The sequence below is a fragment of the Aspergillus ochraceoroseus genome (assembly GCF_002846915.1).
Source record: "Aspergillus ochraceoroseus IBT 24754 chromosome Unknown P175scaffold_8, whole genome shotgun sequence".
In the NCBI taxonomy this organism is placed as follows: domain Eukaryota; kingdom Fungi; phylum Ascomycota; class Eurotiomycetes; order Eurotiales; family Aspergillaceae; genus Aspergillus; species Aspergillus ochraceoroseus.
The window spans coordinates 1,457,952-1,469,326 of NW_024468483.1; the positions used below are offsets into that span (position 1 = coordinate 1,457,952).

An 11,375-nucleotide genomic window follows, 5' to 3' on the forward strand; every position below is an offset into this window, starting at 1 on the left:
TTTTCACGATTTGGAGGAGAGGATGGAGAGCAAGGGAGAAGGCCCAACAAGGAATTACAGGGGCGGTTTGGCCCTTACAGAAAAGACAAGGCCTACAATGGGAATCTTCAACTTGGAAAAGAATAATACCCTAGTGTTAGAGGATCTCTCCTGATTTTATATACTCTGTCCATTTCTGAAGCTCTGAACTCCAGCCATTTTCGCCTTTGTCCTTCCACCTGGCGAATCACAGCCCCAGATGCCATGTCACGTGGTCCAAGCAACCTCCCGCCTTCGAACCAACCCAGTTTGACTGCATCAAGAGCGACAGGAATCTCATCTCAACCTGCCATCTCAATCGACCAGTTCTTCTGTGCGCCTCCTCCAATTTGAGAAGCTTTATTGATTCAAGGACCTCCGTCTAACTTCCGATCCAGGCTCCCTCCCCCCCTCCCGTGTTGAACCATCGTCTTTCGCCTGCCCGTGACTCGTTGTCGCCCCCCTCCTCTTCCCCCCCCCCCCGGACGTTGGCTTTTTGCCTTTTTTTTTTTTTTTTGTTCCCCCTCCCAATTGATCGCTCTCGCAAGCTGGATAGAAGGAGTGGTTTTGTGTTAGAGAATAGATTTATTGTGGTGGATTTGCTCCGCTTGTTATCGTCCAGGAGTGATCGATTTCTGGGGTGGTTCCGTTTTAGGACCCCATGTTGAAGAGAAGGAGAGAACGTATTCGGCCCCCGACTCCTCCTCGCTCTCCTGCTACTGCCTTGACTCCGGTGCTGCCAGCTCTGGTCTATTCCAAAACCCCCCCTCAAGCAAATAACCCTTGGTTTCATCTGCCACGTTAAATGGCAGATGGTACCTACAGGTTCCAGCAGCCTGGGGCCGGGCAGTTCTTCTTCCAAACGCAACCGCAACAACACTCTCACCAACGTCACCTCATTCGAAACGGCACAAGCTCTCCGACTGGACGTCTGAAATTTAGTCACGAAACTCCTTCCCCTTCTCGATCCCCCCCGCCGCTCGGTCAAGCAGCTGCCCTCAATCCCTTCACAATGTACAGTCAGACCCACCAAGGACAGCATGTCATGATGAATGGTGGCCAGGCCCATCAGCGGTTTGGCATGCAGATTCCGAAATTTCAGTCCCAGAGCCACCATCCGCACCCTGCACAACAACCGCATCATCACACTCATCACAACCAAGCTCCCCACAATATTAATCATCAACATAACTTCTCGAGCGGGGCATTGGCCGCCGCCACTCCTCACTTTACCCCCAGCCACATGCAAAATGGAGCTCACACGAACGTTGACGAAGATATCGACGAATCTATGAACAAACACTGGCAACAGCAGCTCCAGCTCGCGGCCGAGTCCCGGCAGGCCAGCTCCCCCCACTACTATGCCCGAACCGTCGCGCAGCAGACCAAGGGCATCCAGATCGCGCCCAGCCAACCTGAGCCGCCAGAAAATGGCACCAGTGGGAAAAACGGAGTTGTCAAGCCGAAATCCACCTCTCGGCAGGGCTGGCATGCCATCGATTTCGGCGGCCAAGGACTCCGGGCCATCTCCACCTCCCTGTTCAATTATGTCTTTTTGGAGAAACTGTACTTGAATCACAACAAGCTCAAAGTGCTTCCCCCCGCGATTGGACAACTCCGGAAGCTCACCAACTTGGATTTGTCGGGCAACGATCTCACCGAGCTCCCCGAAGAAATTGGTATGCTGACGAAGCTGAAGCAGCTGTTGCTGTTTGACAACAACATCCGCACACTTCCCTACGAGATGGGCTACCTTTACCGGTTGGATATTCTGGGCATAGAGGGTAATCCGCTGGACGATATCTTGAAGTCTCAGATTATGAAGGAAGGCACGAAGGCCTTGATCAAGTATCTTAAAGAAGAGATGCCAGGTTCGTATTTTCGATTTTCTTTCTTCTTTTTTTTTTTTTGTCCCTTGCTCTCTGTTGGTTTATCGGTTCTAACGTAGCTTTTCCAAGTCCATCTTCCACCTCCGGATAGAGACTGGGTCATTCTTGACGAGACTGCAACTGCTTCCACGGAGAAAACCACCGTGCTGTCATACAATATCCTCTGCGATTCGTCCGCTACTGAATCACACTACGGCTACGTCCCCGCCCGCGTCTTGTCCTGGGAGTTTAGACGAGAGCTCATTCTCAACGAGCTACGATCACATGACTCGGATATCATCTGTCTGCAAGAAATCGACCAGGGAAGCTACAACGAGTTCTTCCGGGAACAACTGGCCTACAGCGACTACAAAGGTGTGTATTGGCCACGAGGAAGGGCCATGGGTATGCAGGAGGAGGATGCAAAGGCTGTGGATGGCTGCGCTACCTTCTTTAAGGGAAGCAAATTCATTCTTCTTGACAAGCAGATGATCAACTTTGGCCAGACGGCAGTACGAAGGCCGGACGCCAAGGGCCAGGATGACATTTACAATAGATTGTGGCAAAAGGATCATATTGCGGTTGTTGTCTTCTTGGAGAACCGGCAAACGGGCTCTCGATTCATCGTTGTCAATGCGCATCTGTATTGGGATCCTGCCTTCAAGGATGTCAAGTTAATTCAGACAGCTATTCTGATGGAGGAGATCACCAAGCTTTCCGAAACTTATGCTAAATGGGCTCCATGCACTGACAAGGCCGCCTTCCGCTTCTCAGAGGCCGAGGGTGAGTCTCAGAGTCTACCGGAGCCTGCTCCGTCCGTGGAGTATAGCAGCGGCGATCAAATTCCGCTCTTCATGTGCGGCGACTTCAACTCGTCGCCTGGTTCGGGAGCATACAACCTGATTGCCAACGGCCGACTCCCCGAAGAGCATCCAGACCTCGAGAAGCGATTGTACGGAAATCTCAGTCGGGTCGGTATGTCGCACCCCTTCAAGCTCAAATCAGCATATTCGTCTATCGGGGAGATGAGCTTTACGAATTACACACCGGATTTCAGTGATATTCTGGACTATATCTGGTATTCATCGAATTCTCTTCATGTATCGGCGATACTCGGGGAGGTGGACAGGGATTATCTACGGAGAGTGCCTGGGTTCCCCAATTATCATTTTCCAAGTGATCATGTCGCATTATTTGCGGAGTTTTCTGTTAAAGGTAAAAAGGGTAAGGTTGTGGAGGCGGATTTTGGGCCGCAACGGAACTGAATGGGAAAGCATGTTGAATCTTATGAGACTGGTGTTTGTGTAGCCCGGTTTGTCTTGTTATCTCGGAATCTCTTTGGGGGTCTGTCTTTTTTTTTTTTTTTTTGTTTTTTTTTTTTGTTTTTTCCCTTCTTTTTTCTTTTATCGCGTGTTAGTGGTGTTCATTGTCCTTGCTCTTTTTGTTGTGTGTGTGTCTTCTCTTCTCCCTTTTACTTTCTCTTGTGTTCCTCCTCTTAACTTCTTGTGTCTCTTTTTTTACCTGCTTATTTCCGTTCATCAGAGGGCTTTTCTTCAATGGAACCCTTACCTGCGTATCATCATCTTCTTGGAAAGTCTGTAGTCAACGGCGTGGCAGTTTCTTACTCTTTGGTTTTCCCTAGGTATGTGTTAGGATTTGATTACTTATGATCTTCAACGTGGGTTTACTTTTGTAGCTCTGATTATTTCAATCTACCAATTGCTCTTTCTGAGACTGGTATAGGCCTGCGAGGAGGGTTCCTGAAGCATTCCACTTTTCTGATGCCCAAGAATTGTAATTCTTGCTCTGTGCTGCTGGACTTGAATTGGAAGGTGAAGTCATGGACATAGTAGTAGTTAGTTAGTTAACTATACCTTGCTTACAGAGTAACGATCTAACTAACCATAGCTAGGCTCGACAGCTAAGAGTGCAATTACCTTACAGTAGATATGTACTTAATTTCGTACCGAGTCCAGCAAGAAAGTAGGTACTATTCCTGTAATGCCTGGATAGAGTATGGCAAGATTGCCGAGTGGTGTATCAGGAGAGACCTCTCACGTCTAAAACCACAGACCTCTACCTCGGTGGTGGTTGTTTATCTCTACATACCTCGAGAGCCGCTCTATACCAAGTTGGGACGAGGGGAATGCTTGGACGACAGACGAAGAATGTACCTGGGTAGGAAATCGCATGATCTCGACCGGCGCTGTTCTTCATGCTGTACTTACTTCAGCTGTGTTCCTTTCTTTTCCAAAAGCTTGCCGGAGCAAAGCCCCAGGAACCATCGGCGGAAGTACGGAGTACGGATGGATGGATATGTACCCTAGGAGTTCTATATCCAGCACATTCCTCACACCGAGCAGATTCAACAGTTCTAGCTCCTCTCTCAGATTGAATCTATAGATAATATCCAACCCTATCTCAATCACTGGTCTAAAAATAAATTGGAAGAGCCAACCGGAACCAGGCGCTGTTGGTACACCCAAAACCAGGTATGGGACGATATTTCCATTACCAACAGATAAAATACCGATTTTGTCGGGCAATTGTGACTCTTGTGACCATACGTGACGGCCACTCCACGTAAAATAGAGCTGGAATGCCCGATTCCTCAGGCCACCCTGCTATTACGGCAGCTCGGCAGCGGCCTTGGTGCCTTACTTTACGTTCGCCGTGACGATCAATAATAACTTATCCAGACCACTCGTCCAAATCTCGTTCATTTTTCCTCTCTCTCTCTCTCTCTCTCTCCCTTCTCTCTCTTCCCCTTCATCTCTCTTCCCCTTCATCTCTCCCTCCCACGACACTTCTTCTTACCTTCCCCTCCCCCATTTATCTTATTCTATTTCTTCTTTACTTTCCTTTTTCTCCTCCCCATTCTTTACTCTTTTCCCTCCCCCTCCCCTCTTCTTGTCATTCCTTGACCCGCCAATATTTCCTGAGCTGAATCTCTCCCCCTCCCCTCCCCTCCCCTCCCCTCTCTCCCCCTGCCAATCCGTCGATTCGTTGGACCTGTCTTCGACCTCCCTTCTCGCCTGGTCCAAGTCCTTGGCTACTACCTGCCAAGCTGACTCGGGCCTGGGTGTTAGGTTCCCTTGTCCATGCCACGTTCATCAGCTACGGCTAGGAAGAGTCATAGCAATCGACAAGAGAATGGCCCCGTTGCGTCTGGAAAAAAACCCAGCAAGCAGAGATCGAATGGAAATCTAAATGGGAGTATTAACAGCACCACGACCCCGGATTCTGGCCCTTCGTCTCAGGTTGACTGGCCCTCGCGTCGCCCGTCAGCAGACCAAGCAACAACCTCCACGGTAGCGACAACTGTCAAGGCTAACGGGTCGACGGAGAGCTCGAAGGCGGATGGTAACGGACGTGGTTATCTCAACGGATATGCGAAGGGGAATGCAGACATGTTATACGGTCAGACGAACGGTGCTGCGGCGCAGAACGGTGGTGGTGGACTGGCAGCTCAGTCGGCGTCACGTCGTACCGAGAAGTCGGCGGCGACTGGGACCAAGAGGTCGACCTCGAATGCCTCTGTCAACCCCCTCCAATTAGCATCGACGATCCTCAAGTCCTGCCCCATGTACGACACCATCGCCATCTTGATCTTTCTGCTGCAGCTTCCACCTATGGTCCTGACTCTGGTCCAATTCTTGTTTGCTTCATTGACCTTCATGCCTCCTGGCGGTGCGTCCTCTGGCTCCCTGACTTCCAACTTCGATATCTTCCAAGGCCCTGCCGGGACCCCGTCTCTTGGAACTATGATAGCGATGGATGGATTTTGTCTACTCTTTTGGGGGCTTTTCATGTGGAGCTGGGCTCAAAACTTCGCCCTTGATCTGGCCCACGTGCAGGTCGCCATAACTCTCGGTGGTGGAGGCTCCGGGAAAAATGGTGGTGTCAACGCTCTGTGTGTTGGCATTGTGTTGGTTTTGCATCTGATTCGCAGTAAAGGTATACAAGAATTCGTGATTGGTCATCTTGTATCAGCGAAAATAATCACCCCCGATATCTTGTCACAATATTCATATCTCATGCCGGCTGAGTGGAAACGCACTGATCCACAAGCATCTTCTCCGAGCTGGATCCGGAGTCTGCTTGCTGTACATATCCTAGCTCAAGCAGGTACCGCTATGGCAAGGCGGTCGATGGCTAAGAACCGATCCCCAACTCCCGCGCGAACCGGCAAACGTGTTGATACAGAAGCGTCAGCTGGCTCGCAGACACAAATTGACTCGGCTTTCGAATCTACGGCCAGTGTTTCGTCTTACCTTGGTCCGGATGGCCAAATCATCACCTCGGCAGCACACAAAGACGGTAGGGATCGATTGATTTCGGCGAAGAAACGAAGGAGACAAGCGAACCAAGTCCGGAGTCGTCAGCCGTTCTGGGCTGCACTGGCGAGTACCAAGGTAACGGTGATGAGGGAGTATGAGCATTCTCGGGCTTTATCAAAAACTACGCGAGGTTCTACCATGACGGAAGAAGATCTCCAAGGAGTTTCTTTGGAGGATGGGCTTGTTTGGATTACGGAGGTGGGTAGTTCCACCATCCAGTTTGCGGCTGGCGATTTCACCTCCATGGACGACTCTGCTCTGTCGGGGTCCTGCGAAGCTGGAGGCCTGAAGACGGAAGATGCGGATCCATTCTATGTTTGTGTTAATGGCGCGCTGTGGGCTACTGCTGCCCTATGCAAAGTACAAGAGTCTTCGAAGGGGTCGAACACGGTGTATTGGCGGGGCGAGATTTCAGGTCTCGCCCCAAATTGCGCGTACACCTGCTCATTTCTACGAAGTGATACCGACGAGGAAGTCTGTGCTATGAGTGTCAAGACCCCCCCTGCCAATGACGCAGAACAAGGTAAGCGCATCAATCTCCCTTTTCAACTTCCGTGTTATCCGGCCCAGGATTCTCATCAATATTTTGCACCAACAGCTACCTCGGTCCCGACCCCACCACAGCCGTCCTATCGGCCTTCCTCTCCAACTACCACGTTGAAAAATTCGATTATCAACGCGGAAGTCAAGCTGAACGAGAAGCGCTCTCGTTTGAGGAAAGCTAAGAATGACCACAAACTTGCCATTTCCAAAATCAAGAAAGAGCTGGACAATTACAGCCATCGTTTGCATAGTGGAACGGACGAAAACAGGCAGAAACAACGGTCTCTCCAACTGGAAAGAAACATTCGACAAACCGAGGAGGCCACTGCTGCCCTCGAGAGCCAACTCGACACCTTGGAAAATATTCCCGAGGAGGAACTTCAAGCATGGACCGAACAAAAGGCCAAATACGACCACGAAGTCGAACTACTCAACTGCGCCAAGGAGGAGGTTATCGCAATGCGGGCCGCCAATGCTCGCGATCTGTCAGCGTTGGAATCGGAATTGGGTTCCACGGTTCAGAGGCGCGAACGTCTTCAGAGTCGCCGTACAAGAGTGAATGAGCAGTACGAAAGGATTATTTCCGCCAATGCTCAAGGCCTCAATGAGCGGGAACGCCGCGCAGCGGAGCAGTTTGCACGGGAACAAGATCAGGCCAAACTAGAGTCCACTTTTAACGAGCAGTTTGTAAGCATCAGCCAGTCGGTTCAGGAATATCAACTTCGCACTACCCAGCTCTGGCAGCAGTCTGCAGCTATCGAACAAGCTATTCAGCAGCAGCAACAGCGGATGCTTATGGAATCCACGCCACTGACTCCGGAAGGTGATCTTCCCGGGACCAGTCTCTTCCCCGAGGCCCCAGGATTACCCCTGACCTCGTTGGTGACGACTACTACCTCTGGCACCCGGTCGTTACTGGGCCACAGCTTCCCATCACTCAAGTCCAGTCCTCTCCAGCATGGGTCGTCCCCTGTGGGTGCGACATCGTCGCACCCGACCAGCCCGATCCAAGCACCTTCGTACCTCCAATACTTCCCCAGCTCCCCGTTCGTGACCGTGGGATCCCACCTGGATCCGGATTTCGTCTACCGTGACCGTTCATTCTCGAACCGGTCTGCCCGTAGCAGCCTCTACGGCTCGGATTTCATGGATTCCACCCGCCGTACCCCACTCCAGCTTGACCCGCTTGATTTGGGTGCGGAGAAGCGACGACGTTCCGGATCGGAGAGCAACCCCCCAACCCTCGGGCTGCGGCCAATCTCCAGCCCTTTTCAAAGAGCCGCCAGTCATGCGAGCGGTAGTGCCAGCGGTGGAAGCGGCGGAAGTGGTGGAAGCGGAAGTGGTAGCGGCAGCCCTAGCTCTGCCCGTGGTAAAGGAAACTAAGCCCAAGTTTTTTTTTTTTTTTTTTTTTTTTTTTTTCATGTCCAATATGAGCCTCTCTCTGTTAACGGGGAGAACTCGGTATGCTACATACTATCCCGTTCTCGAACGTTGGGAACGGAATGTGGTGATTATATAGTTCCCATCGCCTGTGGTCCATAGATCTTGTCTTGTGTCGTTGTGTAAAGCCCTATTTTTGCCCGGGAAGTAAAGCAAAAAAAGAAATTTTGGTTCCTCCCCCCGTGCTCTTCTCTTCTGCATCTCATCTGATTACGCATATATGTAGTAGTAGTGGTGGTGGTAGTGGCATTTCCGCCTGTTCTGAAAACATTAGTACCAATATTGGCATTGTACTAGTTAACTAGGTAGATAGTATTCGGTCGTTGTATTGAACTCTATAAATAATGAATGAATCGTCTACTAGCCGAACCGGAACAATGCCGTCCTCGCGTAGAAGAAGAAGAAGAAGAAGAAGAAGAAGAAGAAGGGATAATGCGATAATGTTACATACAGTCCATCAGATAATTATTATACAAAGTCAATCACCACCCGCGCGTAAGTATATCTTCCAAGCAAGCATCCACGCTTCCTTGAACTGGGCATGGCATGGTGGTCTGTCTGGCACAGAGTTGGCAAGATGCGAGGGTGACGTGCATAGACTGACTGTCTTATTCCCATGCTCATGGTTGACTAGGTAAGTTAGGCAGTCAGTCAAGCGACACGAGCATAGAACAGAACAGAACAGAACAAAATAAACCCGCAACCCCCTTTACCAAGCAAGTAAAAGGCTCGGTCGATGTCTATATCTAATTATTTATTATCTCGTGGCCCATCTCCCAAAATCGGGTATTTGCGTATGTTAGACATAAATCCGTCGGGGAGGTATCTCCGCTCTGCGGAGAGGAGGAGAAGTCACTACCCTCCAGCGCACGGACGACGGTCCCCACGACAATGGTGTGGTCGTGTACGTCTACGCGTGCTGGATGCAGCCGGCATTCGAAAACGAAAGGAAAGAACTCGGGTTCGGATTCGGATTCCCCGGTTTGGGGCTCCGCAGGGCGATCTCTGTTAGATTTCGATGTCGATGTCGATGTCGATTTCTTCTTCTGAAGTAGCGGGAGTGGAAGAAGAGGGCCTGAACCGTCACCGTCACCGCCACCGTCACCGTCACCATCATCGCCAGTAGTCGTAGAAGCCGAACCAGCCGGTGACGTTCGATGAGGCGCGGGAGAGAAATACGAGCAAAACTCAAACTCACTACCCCCCTCGCCTGCGTTCAAGAGCGCAAGATGCTGATTCCCCCTGGAGAAATCCCTTGCCAACGCTGCCGTTTCCTTCCGCGGTGCGAGCAAATGGACCAGGAACCTCTCCGATGCGAACAGCGCATTCAGGGTTTCGGATGGTCTGCGGACGTTGAATGAGATCACGGGCTCCGGGGTGAGAGTTACGGTGTTGAAAGAGGAGACGGTCATTCCACGAAAGGCGCACTTGCTTGTCGTTGGGCCTGGGGGGTGGGTAGGGTCGGTTGATGTGATGATGGCAACGGGGTAGGGAATTCGGCGCATGAGGAGGCGGACTTGGTTTGTCAGTTGAAGAGACTGCTGCTGCTGCTGCTGCTGCTGCTGGCCATGCGATGCAATCTGGATTTCCGTGGGCTTATCTGGAGAGGTTGCGGTTGCGGTTGCGGTGGTCGTATTTGAGACTGTCCGGCGTGCGCGCCATTGTTGCGGCAGCAGCGGGTTAAGACAGAGAGCAGAGTATGTAGACAGTACATGTGGCGCTTCTGTTATAAGCCTGTTAGAGCCGTAGAGTAAGAAAGCAAAATAAGCTCTGGAATGCACCTTTACCCGTCCATTGAACCGCAGTCCGAGACGCAACCCGCAAAGCCCGCGGCGGGTGCAAGAGCAGCTTCATCCCGGGTGGGTAGAAGAGCAGAGAAAGCAAACTCAAGGAGCAAAAGACACGATAGCAAGCTGGAGAAGCAAGAAGCAAGGAAAAGAACCATCAAACGCGTCCACATTCATCATGAACAGACTCAGATAGTAATTCCGAGACTCTTGTCGCCAACTTCCCTCTCCCGTCCCGTATCCTCTCTCTGTCCCAAAGTTGACGCCGAAAAAAAAAGTTGGTCTCCGGCCGATTACATAATACGATACCTACCTTTCCGCCAAATTTCTCGACCAAAAACGCTACCAAGCCCGCAAACAAGTGTGTCAAGCACCCAGCGTATCCTCTCTATTGCATTGAAATTCCGTCTGGACCCCGAAATCCTTCGTTCATTCGCCGGACAATAGAATACGAAAAAAAAAAAAAAAAAGGAAGGGAAATGTCCGTCCTACACACCACCCTCCGCCGCACCGCGGCCCAAACCACCCTCTCAACATCCACCCCCACAACCTTCATCTGCTCGCAATGTCGACATGCAACACTCCTCCGCCGTCCTAAGCGCCCCTACACATTCACGCAGCTCATCACGCTCTCGGACGGCAGCACCTTCACGCACCGCACGACCTCCCCGCTCCCCGTGTACCGGTCGACCCGCGACACACGCAACTCGCTACTCTGGAACCCGTCGTCCAGCAAACTGCTGAACGTGGAGGAGGACGAAGCCGGTCGGCTCGCGGCGTTCAGGGCGCGGTTCGGCCGGAGCTGGGACTCGAATGCGCCTGTTGAGGGGGGGGAGGGCACCACGGCGACCCAGACGGAGAAGGAGAGGGCGAAGGAGGCTGCGGCTGCGGCTGCGGCTGCGGAGGAGGAGGAGGACGACAACCTTTTGGACTTGATTAGTTCGTTTGGACAGGAGATGGAAATGGAGGGGTCGCAGAAGAAGAAAAATTAGGATTCGTTGTTGGTTGACTTGGAGGAGAAGGAGAAGGTTGTTGATTCGATTGCGTCTTCGGATTTCCTTTTCTTTTTTTTTTGTTTGTGGTTTTTTTGTTATCATATATGTTGGGTTGTATTTTAGGCTCTTATGTACAGTATATCATCATACCTATTCATCCTATTGGGTGGGGATTCAGCACTGAGATTCAAGCCTGGTTTGATATTGGGAATAGATGCAGGAATCTACAATATTGACGCAAGGCTTTGAGATTATTTGCTTCCATTATGCTAAAAGAACTGGGAATTCCGCACTTAAGAAAACTTGCTATAAAATAGAGAATGAAGTCATGCCACCATACTCTGTCCGGCTGACGGAAGGACTAGGAGGGTTAAGGATATAAGG

At 51.1% G+C, this 11,375-nt stretch overlaps 5 protein-coding genes across 5 annotated transcripts; 4 read left to right on the top strand and 1 right to left on the bottom strand.

The window, feature by feature from the left end:
* The first annotated feature begins 519 nt into the window (after positions 1–519).
* On the top strand, positions 520–3,273 carry P175DRAFT_0465470 (uncharacterized protein). Its single transcript, XM_040894875.1, has 2 exons — positions 520–1,889; positions 1,977–3,273. The coding sequence occupies exons 1-2, from the start codon at positions 824–826 to the stop codon at positions 3,149–3,151; spliced, it is 2,241 nt and encodes a 746-aa protein (XP_040749812.1). The 5' UTR covers positions 520–823; the 3' UTR covers positions 3,152–3,273.
* Positions 3,274–4,598: 1,325 nt separating this feature from the next.
* P175DRAFT_0485992 (putative ubiquitination network signaling protein) lies at positions 4,599–8,188 on the top strand. Its single transcript, XM_040895612.1, has 2 exons — positions 4,599–6,749; positions 6,825–8,188. The coding sequence occupies exons 1-2, from the start codon at positions 4,988–4,990 to the stop codon at positions 8,150–8,152; spliced, it is 3,090 nt and encodes a 1,029-aa protein (XP_040749813.1). The 5' UTR covers positions 4,599–4,987; the 3' UTR covers positions 8,153–8,188.
* Positions 8,189–8,352: 164 nt separating this feature from the next.
* P175DRAFT_0368740 (uncharacterized protein) lies at positions 8,353–8,901 on the top strand. The gene has a single exon (XM_040892937.1). It carries the CDS (start codon positions 8,554–8,556, stop codon positions 8,845–8,847), a length of 294 nt encoding a protein of 97 aa, XP_040749814.1. The 5' UTR covers positions 8,353–8,553; the 3' UTR covers positions 8,848–8,901.
* A 54-nt stretch (positions 8,902–8,955) lies between these two features.
* P175DRAFT_0535346 (flavin reductase family protein) lies at positions 8,956–10,063 on the bottom strand (the record flags this gene model as incomplete). The annotated part of the gene is made up of 2 exons (XM_040900213.1): positions 8,956–9,932; positions 9,991–10,063. The coding sequence occupies 2 exons, from the start codon at positions 10,061–10,063 to the stop codon at positions 8,956–8,958; spliced, it is 1,050 nt and encodes a 349-aa protein (XP_040749815.1).
* Positions 10,064–10,436: 373 nt separating this feature from the next.
* Positions 10,437–11,301, top strand: P175DRAFT_0465477 (mitochondrial 54S ribosomal protein bL31m). Its single transcript, XM_040894876.1, has one exon. The coding sequence runs from the start codon at positions 10,476–10,478 to the stop codon at positions 10,986–10,988; it is 513 nt and encodes a 170-aa protein (XP_040749816.1). The 5' UTR covers positions 10,437–10,475; the 3' UTR covers positions 10,989–11,301.
* Positions 11,302–11,375: the final 74 nt, after the last annotated feature.